Source organism: Pimephales promelas, chromosome 9, assembly GCF_988280905.1.
Source record: "Pimephales promelas chromosome 9, fPimPro1.hap1.1, whole genome shotgun sequence".
In the NCBI taxonomy this organism is placed as follows: Eukaryota; Metazoa; Chordata; class Actinopteri; order Cypriniformes; family Leuciscidae; genus Pimephales; species Pimephales promelas.
The window spans coordinates 16,893,085-16,906,129 of record NC_142777.1 but is presented as its reverse complement, the minus strand read 5'-3'; the positions used below and the strand labels follow the sequence as shown (position 1 = coordinate 16,906,129).

Below are 13,045 nucleotides of genomic sequence, written 5' to 3'. Positions count from 1 at the left end.
GCATGGTCATCTTCCCAGCTGTCCCCCCTCTGCATGCGCTGACATGGGCTTAGCTTAAAGCCTCGCATCAGGAAAGATGGAAAGGGAGGAGTGTGTGTGAATACGTGAGTGTGCACGTGTGTGTGTGTTTTGTCAGTGTAACATTGGAGGAACAAGAGGGAGGGGTCCTTTCCCAGCTGTTGCAGTGTTTGCACATGGTTTATGACACTGCAGTAAGTGTACCTCAATCCCTCTTCTAACATGGCTCACTGTTTAACCATCATGGGCCGAAAATGTGGCAAAGATCTGCTGAGGATGGGATCTGTCGATGGGAACTTTGGAATTTGGGTTGAAGAGCTGACAAGACTCTGATTTAGTCAGACTACCCTAATGATGCAACTTACTCTCTTCTACCAAGCACAGATCATTTTTTTTGCTTTCCAAAGGCTTGCGTTTTAAGCATTCTTGATTCGTGAAATCATGCCCTTCACATCTTTAACCTTGAGGGCTACATACAGTGTGCTATTTGCTGCAGCCTATTTCAAACCATTGTCAGTCATACTGTTGCCATGGAGAGATTGAATTAATTGCTTTATTTCAGAAACATCCACGCCGGCAAGCGTTGAGATATGCAACATTACAATAGCAGCTGAAGGGAATGTATCTTGGTAGTTTTTAATGCCACATCAAGCTTGCAAATATTTATAATTTGCGTTAAAGCTAGAACTAAGGACCTATATCCTCTTCTTGAATCATTGAACAGCGAAATAACACCAAACTGATTGCATCACCTGGGGCGAAGTCTATCAAGCAACTACGACGCAGATGTGGCAGACAGAACAACATTGTGAGCTATGGTGAACATAGCTGGGTTTTCAATCCTCTGAGCAGCCCCCTCGCTCTTGTCCTTCTGCAAGATGCCCTTGTGCACAGTATCTTGTGACAGACCCGCAGACAGACTGATGAAAGCAAAGACCACAAATGGTTATTCAGGTCCCAGCTCTGCCTGTTTTCTGGGAAACAGAAGTGAGTGATGTCAATGATGGGTGCATTTTAAACACGGCCGATTAATTTGTCACTGTAAAAAATAGGATCAAGATATGACAACATATGTTTTTACATTGCTTTGACTCATCATAATAAGATTTTCTAGTTATACAAGATTCAACTAATTTGATTTGGAGTCAGATTAATGTTCAAATGACTTCAACATTCAAGTTGTTTGTAGTTAATTGGCAGCAATTTTTATTTATTTTTTTAATATGCAGTGTGATTAGGGAAGTGTTAGGGCCTATTATATTCTCAGATTTGTTGCATTGTAATTGCTCTATTTTTGGAGAACATATACAATTATATATTTCATCAAAATATCTGCATGTGCTATTTATTAGAGAATGTAGGCTAAATTCCGTAAATGTTAAGGTAATTTATTCGTACTTAAAGTAGCCTAAATCATATAGAAAGTCTCAATCTCTGCGTCTGGTTCTTTTTTTTATTTAAGTTAACATGTTTAAATTTAGACAACGCTCAAAACGTTGATTTGATCTATCCCCGTTTCACACTCCAAAGGTGTCAGTTCAGTTCTCCTCACATAAATCCTGTCGGTGTGCAGACATATAAACTGTACAAACACTAAACTTGACATAAAGCTTACACAAAAAAATGAATTAGCCTACTTGAGACAGATTCATCCAATTTTTATTTATTTGCTGCTGCAGAGAAATGGATTGAATTTGATCTGGTCCAGGCATGAATAGTCAAGCGCTAAAACTCGATTAGAGGCTGAAAATAGTAGCAGCTTACTTTAATGGGATTGCAGGCTGCAGTGAGCACTAGAACTGGCCTACTGAAGGCATCCTTGAGCCTCTAAACCCAATCATTAAAAAGATATAGACTGTGTCTGCCCATTAGCAAAAGCAGTGTGCAGAACTGAATGAATGTGAATAAAAACGAGGCAGGAATCTATCTTCCCTCGTCCAATATTTCTCCTTCAAATCTGATAAGAAAAAAAATAAATTATTCATCTGGTCAAGCATGCCCGAGGCATGCTTGACATTTTCCAGACCAAGAAAATGATAACGTTTATATAAACATCTCATATTTCTCTCTCAACTGGTTTTGATATTCAGACAATGTGACAACACATAATTATAGAAGCTATTCTTTCATTTATAGACCTTAAACACTGTCTAGACAGCAAATATTTAAACATTTCAAAGCCGGTTCTATGGGGTATTTACATTCAGGGCAGGTACTGTCATCCTGCTTTCGGTGATAGAAGGTAACTGGTTGAGAAAGAGGTGTGGTTGGGATTCTCGGGTCCAATCAAATTGCGCGTTTACTCAAACCAGGGCGGAGATTCTGCTATACAAGGGCGGGGTTAAAGACGGAAGTTCAACTGGATTGGTCGGTTGTTTGCAACACTCACAAACCATGGTCATCTGCAGCACGTCCTTGCAACTTGGAAACGTAAGAAAACCTGTATCTTTCTCAGTGTAGATTCTGAAAAAAAAAATCCTTAGCAAAAACAGCCAAAATGTGTCGAGTGTAAATGGTTGCCCGACGAAGACGCGTGGACGTTTTTAACCGCTGTCTTTATTATAACGCCGACTGCGATGCACGGTGTCATTAAGAAACCAGAACACGAACGTTGTCGTTTGCAGTGCGGGATCTGAAGTAATTTAGCGTTGCTTATGAAGCAAATGTACTAGAAATTCGCCGAGTAGCGTTTGGCATCACATCCGTGGGATTTAATCGACGCGTCAATGTAAATTCGAGTATTTGTAAGGTAAAATTTGGACTGTGGGGGACACTGCCCCGGTCTATAGCACATAGACTGAAACGTCATCAACATTTTCCTGTATTTAAATGGCTGAGCGAGAGGAGGTCATTGCTGAAATAAGGAAGAACGCCGGTAGGTCATTTGCATTATCTTGAAACATTTGCGATGACATTGCTTAAATGCGTAACGTTACGTGAAAATCCTCCATTAGCGGGCGTGTGGATTTATTAGATAAGGTGGCCTTGTGTCATGATGACATGTCGTGATGTGTTTAAAGGCGACCCCGTTTGGCTTAGATTAAGAAATGTCGATTAAATCAACGATGCACTCCCCATGGCGTTTCTCGCTGCATTGTCTCTTACTCTTGATTTCATTTAAGATTAAATTCCATTCCATCATTAAAACCATGATAGATCAGTAGCCTACTGTGCGTGTCTGTGAATGGCGGCAAAGGTCGTTAGTGTAAAACAGTAATAGAAACTGCATATTTGAATGTATTGTATAATGGTTGGATGCATGATTCATTAGCTGTTTAGTATTCAAAAAAAAAAAAAGTCATCTCTCTCTCTCTCTCTCACACAAGGGTATTAAGAGAAACTGAGGGAATTACGCACAAGTGAAGATTTACTCGATTAAGCTACATAAATGGGGGATTACGGCTTTCTGGTTAAAAACAACGCTGCTAACAAATCAGTTTTTCCAGTAAGAATACATCCACACCTGCAGCATACGGTCCACCACCAGACCGCTCCTCCAAGCCCTCCAGCTTTCATCAGCAACAACAACAACACTACTACCAATGGTGGAAGTGTTGGATCCGCTTGGCTTTTCCCAGCTGTGACGACCCACTCTAACATGCAAGATGATATTTTGGAGTCTGAGACGTCCAAGGCTTCGCAGCCGCAACTGGAAAGTCAGGATGGACAAGACAAGCAAGCACTCTCTCCACCAGGTCACCAAGAAGCACCAGGAATAATATCAGATTTGGACAACGCCATGCCGGAGGAGAATCAGCTGGAGAAAGGGACCATGGAGAATGCTAACGGAAAAGAGGCGCTGCGGCTCGAGTCTCCTGTGTTATCAGGCTTTGACTATCATGAGACGTCCGGTATTGGTACTTTAGCACAGTCCAGTAGCTCCTCTTCCTCGTCCCTCACTGGCTTCAGCAGCTGGTCCACTGCTATGCCGCCTAACCCCTCCACCTTGATTGAAGAGGTTGGCTTTTTCAACCAGGCCGCTACTACTAACAATGCTCCTCCTCCGCTGCTATTTCAGAGTTTCTCTCATCACACCAATACAGGTTTCGGGGGGAATTTCTCCCACCAGATAGGGCCTCTATCTCAGCACCATCCATCTCATCATCCCCACTTCCAGCACCCTCATAATCAGCACCGCAGGTCCTCACCCAGCCCCCATCCGCCTCCCTTTTCCCACCGCAGTGCTGCTTTCAACCAGTTGCCCCATTTAGGGAATAACCTGAGCAAGCCCCCATCACCTTGGGGAAGCTATCAGAGCCCTTCTTCCACTCCATCTTCAACTTCATGGAGCCCCGGTGGAGGGTACGGAGGCTGGGGAAGCTCTCAGGGACGGGAGTATCGAAGAGGCCTGAATGGAGGGGTCAATCCCCTCAATTCGATTTCGCCTTTAAAGAAGTCTTTCCCAAATAACCAGACACCAACTCAAAAGTATCCCCGCAACAATTCCGGCTTCAACACTAAACCCTGGATGGAGGATACCATAAATCGCAACGATAGCCTCTTTCCATTTCAGGTAACCAAAGCCCAGTCTCTCTTAATTTTTAGCTTTTGTTGATTTATGGTGATATGGTGTAAGCACATGCAAAGATGCGTGTATCGAGGATTACATTTTTTTTTCTTTCTGCATTTGCTCCCTTTGGGTTAATCTAATCTGATAGTGACAAAGCAGTCATGTGGCCTGTTTGTAAGATAAATGCGATGGATCAAAGCTCACATGAGCAATGCAGCGCTGTCGCTCCACTTCTGCAAGCTGTGATTGTCAACGATATAAAAAGACATGGTTGAGTGAGTCAAGATCAGGGGATGGCACACAGCACAGGCAACATGAGGGGAACTGGAAACTCTGACACTCATTAATCCACTTATGTCAAGACAATTATCAGGGTTTCTATTCTATTTGGCTATTCTTTTCATATCTGTCATAGATTTAGTAACTGGAAGACCAACAGATGATTTGAATTCTACTTGTTTTAGAACAAAATTGATATTTTTTTTTATGATTGACCTGTTAGCAGTGAGTCTGTACTGTATGTTGTTGTTCCAACCACAGGAACTGTGAAAACTCACTGTTTCACATGCTCAGTGTGTCCTCCCTGCTCAGTTTGCAGCCTAATACCAAGAACAAACCTTGTATTGTTTGTAAGGCTTTTCCTGTTGGTGAGCACAGGATTGTTGTGCTAAAACACCCAAGGGTTATAGTGCATTTCATCAAAATAAGTGTTTGTAGTCAATCCAGGCTGAATCAGGTGACTACAGACGCCATGGGAAACAACATGGGTTCTTTTGCAAGCAACCAGACTTGGTACACAGAGAATTACTTATTTTCTTGCTCTATAGCCTTAGGAATGTATTCTTTATCTAATGGCACTATTGGTGTACACATCAAATGCCCAACTGTGTCAGTCTCTGTGTGTTAATGTGGGCCTTAGCTGCATGTTTGCATGGGTGGCATGAGATATATCTGCATTTTTCAAAACAAAATTATGTGAATGTGCCAGCGGGATGCGTTTCAGAAACTGTTGATTTCACTTAAATAGAACTTCCTCTGCATTATTTTATAAAATCCATTTATTACTTTTCAGACCGAATGACGGGGCCTAATCACATCTCCCTTGTCGTTTTTTTTGCAGGAGCGCAGTCGGTCCTTTGATGGTTTCAGCATGCACTCTCTAGAGAACTCTCTGATCGACATCATGAGAGCCGAGCAGGATTCCTTGAAAGGTACTTTACTCGCTGCCGTGCCGTTACAGATCCTGCCTCGCATGAGTGTTTGTGTGTTGATCTTTTCCAAGTAAAAATCACTAAATTTGATGATTAATCATGTGGAATTTTTAGGCCAGACAATTTATACGTTTATGATTCAGTGTTATTCATTGCAAACACGTAATATAGCATATTCAAATGCATGATTATGAATTTAAATGTATTTTATATATTATTTCTCAAAATAACCAAATATAGCCTTAGTTTACTTGGCTTTGATGCTTATATTTGCAGCATCATGCATGCTGTTTTTTTTTTAATGCACCTTTTGATCTTTTTTTCTCATCTGCTGTATTACAACGCTTGATTTCTCCAAAACTCCCCGTTTTTATTCCCAAACTAAAGTCAAAAATATATAACTCATGTTATTTCCATTCTTGTCATAACCGATATGACAAATATAAACTGTCCCCCATACTAACATTTTCCTGCGTTCAAGTAACCCACATACACAACCCAGTTCTAAGTTTAGTTTTGGAATCTGTTAGGGATTTGTGATTTATTGTTGCCATAGGATGAGTGTTTCAGAAAGCACAGCCACAGAATATATTGAATGAAGGGACATGGAGATCCCTTCCGGATCTTGAAGGCTTACCTAGGACAAACACTGGAGAGTTTAATATGTAGTTTTTGCACAGAACTGGTTTATTTTTTATTTATTTTTATTTTATTTAATATGGACATAGCAATAACATTGGACGAACCAGATGCATTGTTTAAAGTGTAATAGCACATGTGCTAATTTTCAACACCTGTCCATAGGGGCTTTTACTACAGATAAAAACGCATTATAAAACAAGACAAAGATCATTTACACATGGGAACAACTTTGGCCCAATTTCAGCCACTGTTTAAGGTCTCTGGTAAAGATGTTAATATTCCTCTGCAGTTTGAGTCCAATTGGGAGAGAATTCCATAGTGTAGCCCCTCTGAAGGAGAAGCTAGACTGACCAAAAGATGAAGACCATTGTTTTATTCACAATGGTACTTGTTTTAAAAAAAATAAAATATTGAGGTGAAGTGTAACATTAATAATTCTAACAAATATAGGATTTAATGAATTATATATTTGAAAAGCATGAGTGTGTTAAACCAAATGATAGTTCAGTGTTTGCTTAATTCCAATACCTGTGCACTTATGTCTACTAACTGTATGTGCTATTGTGTGCATTTAATACACATCTTCCATTTTTATCAACAGTGTTTTAGACCGATAGCATCTGAGTGCAATGTCTTTGCTCAAGTTTATTCTGTCTTATTTCACATGCAGCAAGGAATTACGGGAGGCGACGAGGTAAAGATCTTAGAGGAAGCGTATATAAATTTTGTCTGTTGGTTGATGTCATTTAATTTCAAGTTACAGCATGCAGCCTTTGTGTTAAATTGTGTTGGTTGCCAGTCAAGATTTCTGTGCTCTGTTGTTTAGAAACTGTCATCTCATTGTATTCAAATGAAGATGGATGTTAATTCAGGCTTCCTACACATTTTCCATTTCTAGATTCCATTCTTTTCATACTCAAATTTCCCAACTTTGACTATATTTAAAATAATGGTATTATACATCATTATTATTATTATCAGCGTCATATATTTGATTAGAATCCTAAACAAATATCTTACTGTTGCAAAATTAAACTACTATAAAATTTAAATCAAATATTTGGTAATAATCATAGTAACAAAACAATATTATAATAGACTGTTTTAAACATTTTAATTGAATTGTTGTTGTTGTTGTAATTATTATTATTTGTAGTAGTTTTTTATTAATTGGGATGACCATTTGTTTATTTTATTTTACAAAACAACAGTAAAATTACAATAGTAACATTTATGGTTGTCATAATTTTTTTTTCGTTTGTTAAACCATTGAGTTTTTATTTTGGAGGAAACCCGCAGGGAGACCTTAAAGCTTTGTTGACATTACGAATTTGGATTGATGGTTTGCGCATGTGTTGCCAAATGCAAATTCTTAATTACTCAAACACACAGCACTCGCAGGGTATTTACTTTAAATTGAAACTGGAAATGAACACAGTTCTGCGCTTTGGCTTTGCTCTGAAACATATAGCGCATATATTTACATTACAACCTTTGAGATTTGATGATCACACTCAGAAATAACACATTCTCACAACCATGCATTGTCAAAATTCAGTTACCGAGCAGTTACCGTTTGTTTTTAAATCCCATTTGGCACTTTAAACCCAGCATGCAGCACTGTCAGAAGCAATCTGTGCATGAAATACATTTTACATTTATTTAGTAATTGTTTAAGGTCTCTTCGTGATTTTTAATTCACGTAGGTCACACTTTTTTTGGTCGGAAAATGCAGAAATCCATATAAATATGGAGAAACCCAACACTGCTACATCAGTTTGATATTGTAATCATGGTTTGATGTTGAATAACCAAACAGCATAGTATATTCTTATTTAAATTTTGCCCCTTTATCTGTTGCTGGTTCAAATGGCACATGCGCATTCACTTGTGAAATTCAAAATTCAAAAGAGACTTGCTCATGGTAAAGCCAAAAAAATTTGCTCAATCAAAATGTCCGGCTTGAATTCATTAAACAGCCATTAAACTTTTGCCATGAAATTATACTGCTTGTGTTATACATTTATTTTCTAAAAATACGTAATTTTATATTTCAGAAAACTGAAAAAGGGAAACAAATATTTTTCCATGTGCCATTTTTTTTTCTTCTATACTTTTCCAAACTGAGTAGGAACTCTGTTAATTGCTACAGCAGCTTTTATAAACTTATAAAGGTTTGTTAGGTGGCTTCATAATTAGTTCCACTAAATTGCTTTTGGGACTCTTGTGTGACAGGTCACTCATCGTTGTTTCCCATGGAGGATGAGCGGAGTTACGGAGAGGATGAGAGGTCTGATCAGAGTCTGAGTGGACTGGGCTCACCGCACAGTTTCCCACACCAGAACGGTGAACGCATTGAGCGTTATTCCCGCAAGGTCTTTGTTGGTGGTCTACCTCCAGACATAGATGAAGGTACTAAGGGATAAGAAGGGTCGCTCTCCAGGTTTTAGTAAAATGAGCACATCTAACATGTCATGTATACAATTTCAGATGAAATCACTGCCAGTTTCCGACGCTTTGGACATTTGTTTGTGGACTGGCCACACAAAGCAGAAAGCAAATCTTATTTTCCACCGAAAGGTTAGTTTCAGAGTGCAAGAACTCTACATTTAAGCATTTAAGACTGAGTCATGCAGAGATCAGCTTCTCTCATTTTAGCCGATTAATTCTGTAATTCTACGAGGGAGCTTAGATGCAAACCTTTGTTTAAAGGGTTAGTTCACCCAAAAATGAAAATTCTGTCAGTAATTACTCTCCCTCATGTTGTTAGACTTTCCAATAAGACTTTCGTTCATCTTCGGAACACAAAGATATTTTTGATTAAATCTGAGAGCTGGATCACTCCTCCATAGACTTCTTAAGGGACCTAAACTGGCCCGGCCCAGAATGTTATTAAAGACATTGCTAAAATAGTCCGAGTGACTACAGTGGCTCAATCTTAAGTTTATCAAGCGACGAGAATACTTTTTGTGTGCAAAAACGAACAAAAATATCGACTTTATTCAACTATTCATTTCCTTCTCTGTTGGCCTTGAGATTTCACGTAATGAAACTACGCATTTAGCTAAGCTTTTAGGTTGTACGTCACACGCATCACACATGACCGAGCCTACATGTGACGTGCAACACAGAAGCTTTGCGCAATATCACTACGTGAAATCTCACGGTTCTGTCGACAACAGAATCGGAAGACAATACAATGCTGAATAAAGTCGTAGTTTTTGTTATTTTTGGACCAAAATGTATTTTCGATGCTTCAAAACATTCTAACTAACCCACTGATGTCATGGACTACTTTGTCTTTATTTACTTTCTGGACAAGGACAGTAAACCCTACACGTATTTTCAATGGAGGGACAGATATCTCTCGGACTAAATTTAAAATATCTTAAACTGTGTTCCGAAGATGAACAGAGGTCTTACGGGCTTGGGACAACATGTGAGTCATTAATGACGACATTTTCATTTTTGGGTCAAGCTTAAAGCCAAGCTTAAAGGAGTAGTTCACTTTTCAAAAACCTTGTGCTGATAATTTACTCACCCCCATGTCATCCAAGATGTCGATGTCTTTCTTTCTTCAGTCGAAAAGAAATTAAGGTTTTTGATGAGAACATTCCAGGATTTTTCTCCATATAATGGACTTCAGTGTGAACCAAACTGTTCAAGGTCCAAAAGACAGTTTCAGTGCAAGCTGCAAACTGTTCAAAGGGCTTTAAACAATTCCAGACGAGGAATAAGGGTCTTATCAAACGAAACGATCGCTCATTTAAAAAAAAAAAAATTATAAGATTTTTATAAGAACGTTTTATAAGTTCAAATGGTCGCCTTGCTCTGTACTACGATGGTTTTTCGTGACTCTCCTGTTCGAACTCTTTCATCAAAATGAACAAATCTTTTTCCGAGTCAATTAGTTCGTTTCGTTTGTTGAATAAACCAAATGACTCAGATAAAGATTCGTTCATTTTGATAAACGAGTTCGAACAGGAGTCACGAACGCGTATCACAGAACAGAGCAAGGCGAGCATTTGAGCTTATAAAACTTAAACTTTGTTATTTATTTATTAAATGAGTGATCGTTTCGCTTGATATCATTGTCCCTTATTCATCGTCTGGAATCATTTAAAGCCCTTTGAACAGTTCGCAATGAAACTGTCTTTTGGACCTTGAACTGTTTGGTTCCCACTGAAGTCCATTATATGGAGAAATTTTAATTTCTTTTCGACTGAAGAAAGAAAGACATGGACATCTTGGATGACATGGGGGTGAGTAAATTACACAAAAATGAACTACTTCTTTAAGATGGATAGCAAAGGTTGCAGGTCAAGGTTACTGAAAGTGCTAGTTGCTTCTTGCATGCATGCCATCAGTGAACCTGTTGTCTTCCAGGTTATGCTTTCCTCCTGTTTCAAGACGAGAGCTCAGTCCAAGCACTGATTGACGCCTGTATGGAAGAGGATGGGAAGCTCTATCTCTGTGTCTCTAGCCCTACGATCAAAGACAAACCAGTAAGATATTAAATGAATTTCCTAATGTAGGTTCATGAGGAGCCTAATCATTCAGTCCTGTCAATCATCATTACAAGCAAACGTAAGCAGCCGTCATTGTGCCTTTCTAACAACAATTCTTCCGGCATCCCTTCTCCTCCTCTATTTCTCTCATTCTTCTACATAGTATCATTATTGGAGGTTTAGCTCAGAGCTCGAGCCTCGGGTTCGAGCTTCCTTTGAAGACCGCAAGCCAAGTTTGTTTACCATTAGCCATCAGGACTGGATGGGCAGGCGAACTCATGAGAAGGCTGTATGTCTGCTGTTCCTGTGTGGTTTTGTTCTTAAGCTCGTATGCAAGTCATGAGAAATTAGCAGAGCATTTTAAAGTTAATTATAAACCTGAATGTTGTAACCTGCTCAGCACTGTTAACTATACCAGTGGAATTTCGTAGAAACGCCGTATTGCAAATGACAAGTCAATGATTCTGTCATGTTCATTGTGTATCATTAGGTCCAGATACGACCCTGGAATTTGAACGACAGTGACTTTGTGATGGATGGCTCTCAGCCCCTTGACCCCAGGAAAACTATCTTTGTCGGGGGAGTTCCACGACCTCTACGAGCCGGTTTGTTTGGTTTTCAGATGATCCCATAAATTATCAGTGTCATCACAGTAATAGTCATCACAGTAAATACAATAAGGGTTTTGTAGATTATTTACAGTGTGTTGTTAGAATCATCTAGAACAGGTTTTACTCTAATGGCTCGTTTCTACTGAGGGGTACGGTACGGGTCGGGTCGGGTACACCATGATCAGGCTTGCGTTTCCACCGCCAACAGTACCCTTACTTGATGGGCGTGGTATGCTGGAAAGAAGCGATCGACGTCATTTTCGAGGCGAAGAAAGCGACATAGTAAACAACGACGGATGACAGAAAGCAGATCTTGTTCTTGCTTCTCGGCATGTTTGTCACTAGAAACAAGCGCTGGCATTAGGCGTTTCCAAGAAGCCAACGCAAAGTCAGACTCAGGAGAATGATCCTGAGGACGCGAGTCCAGTAATTTTGTTAATGGAACAGCGCGTTCTTGAACACGGCACTCAGCTCGCTCGGACTCTGCGACTCCGGTTATCTCTGTATGTTCATTTTAGGCAACAATAAAACGAAAAATGTTATAAAACACCACTCTGCTTCTTTTCGATTTTATTTCAATACTTTGTAAACATTCTAAAGCACACAAATGTGGTTCAGGCAATGCATAGCCTATTGATTATATTCACTGCATGTAGCCTGTAACGTATATTTATAACAAAACTAAATATAAAACAACCCTGCCTCTTTTCGTTTAAATTTAAAAATATTAAACACATTCCCGGCGATATGTAATGTATTGCATAGGATATCGCATTGGTACAAATGTTGCAATAAACAACATTACAGATGATATTGTAATAAAATGACAAATCTTTCTCTTTTTGTCGAATTTTAGTTTTATCAATAATAGCCATTATAAAAGTATAAGTAAAAGGTACAAAAAGATATACAGTAAAGCTTAAATAACATCAAGAAACAATTCAGTCAGTCAAATATAATTCAGCGCTCAAAGATATGAAACTTCACGTAGCCTTCTGCCAAAACTATTGGCCAGGGAACGAATTATAGATTCACGAGACCAAAGATCACCTGTTAGGTTTATACAAGACGAACTATATCTGACGTCCGAGTCAGCGGCAAACATCAGAACGACTAGCCGAGGAAAGGCTGTTCAAGGTGATTGATTGATTGGAACGGATCTCAGTCAAATTATCATAAATCTATAAATAAACCACAGATTTCAGCTTTAAAAAACTACGTTCTCGCCTGAAAAACTCTTAAAACTACATTTCGTGACACAATAACAGTAGTATTATATTTCAACTGTATGCTTCTAATGCCCTTGTAGCATGCGCGAGTGACGATACTCTGTCCACCAATCACCGTTCTGCAGTGAGTCTAGCTCCACCTTTTAGTACCCTTTCATTGTGCTAGGTACCCCAACGGAAGGGTACCCAAAAAGTGGTACGGTACGGTTCGGCTTTTTGGTACCATTCACAACTTTTGACAGTGGAAACGCAAATAATTGCGTACCGAACCGAAATTACTGTACCGTACCACTCAGTGGAAACGAGCCATTACTCA

At 39.3% G+C, this 13,045-nt stretch overlaps 1 protein-coding gene across 6 annotated transcripts in view; it reads left to right on the top strand.

Moving 5' to 3' along the window:
* cpeb4a (cytoplasmic polyadenylation element binding protein 4a) overlaps window positions 1–13,045 on the top strand; it is a 65,588-nt gene that overhangs the window by 46,119 nt on the left and 6,424 nt on the right. For 2 of the 6 annotated variants that reach the window (XM_089134796.1, XM_089134797.1), the window contains 9 exons: window positions 2,331–2,448; window positions 3,345–4,531; window positions 5,649–5,739; window positions 7,052–7,075; window positions 8,617–8,793; window positions 8,872–8,961; window positions 10,768–10,886; window positions 11,053–11,178; window positions 11,380–11,494. In XM_089134796.1, coding sequence (XP_088990922.1) covers window positions 3,407–4,531; window positions 5,649–5,739; window positions 7,052–7,075; window positions 8,617–8,793; window positions 8,872–8,961; window positions 10,768–10,886; window positions 11,053–11,178; window positions 11,380–11,494 — 1,867 coding nt within the window. In that variant the 5' untranslated portion in view covers window positions 2,331–2,448; window positions 3,345–3,406. The other 4 variants (XM_089134798.1, XM_089134799.1, XM_039648945.2 and 1 more) reach the window with 4 other exon arrangements.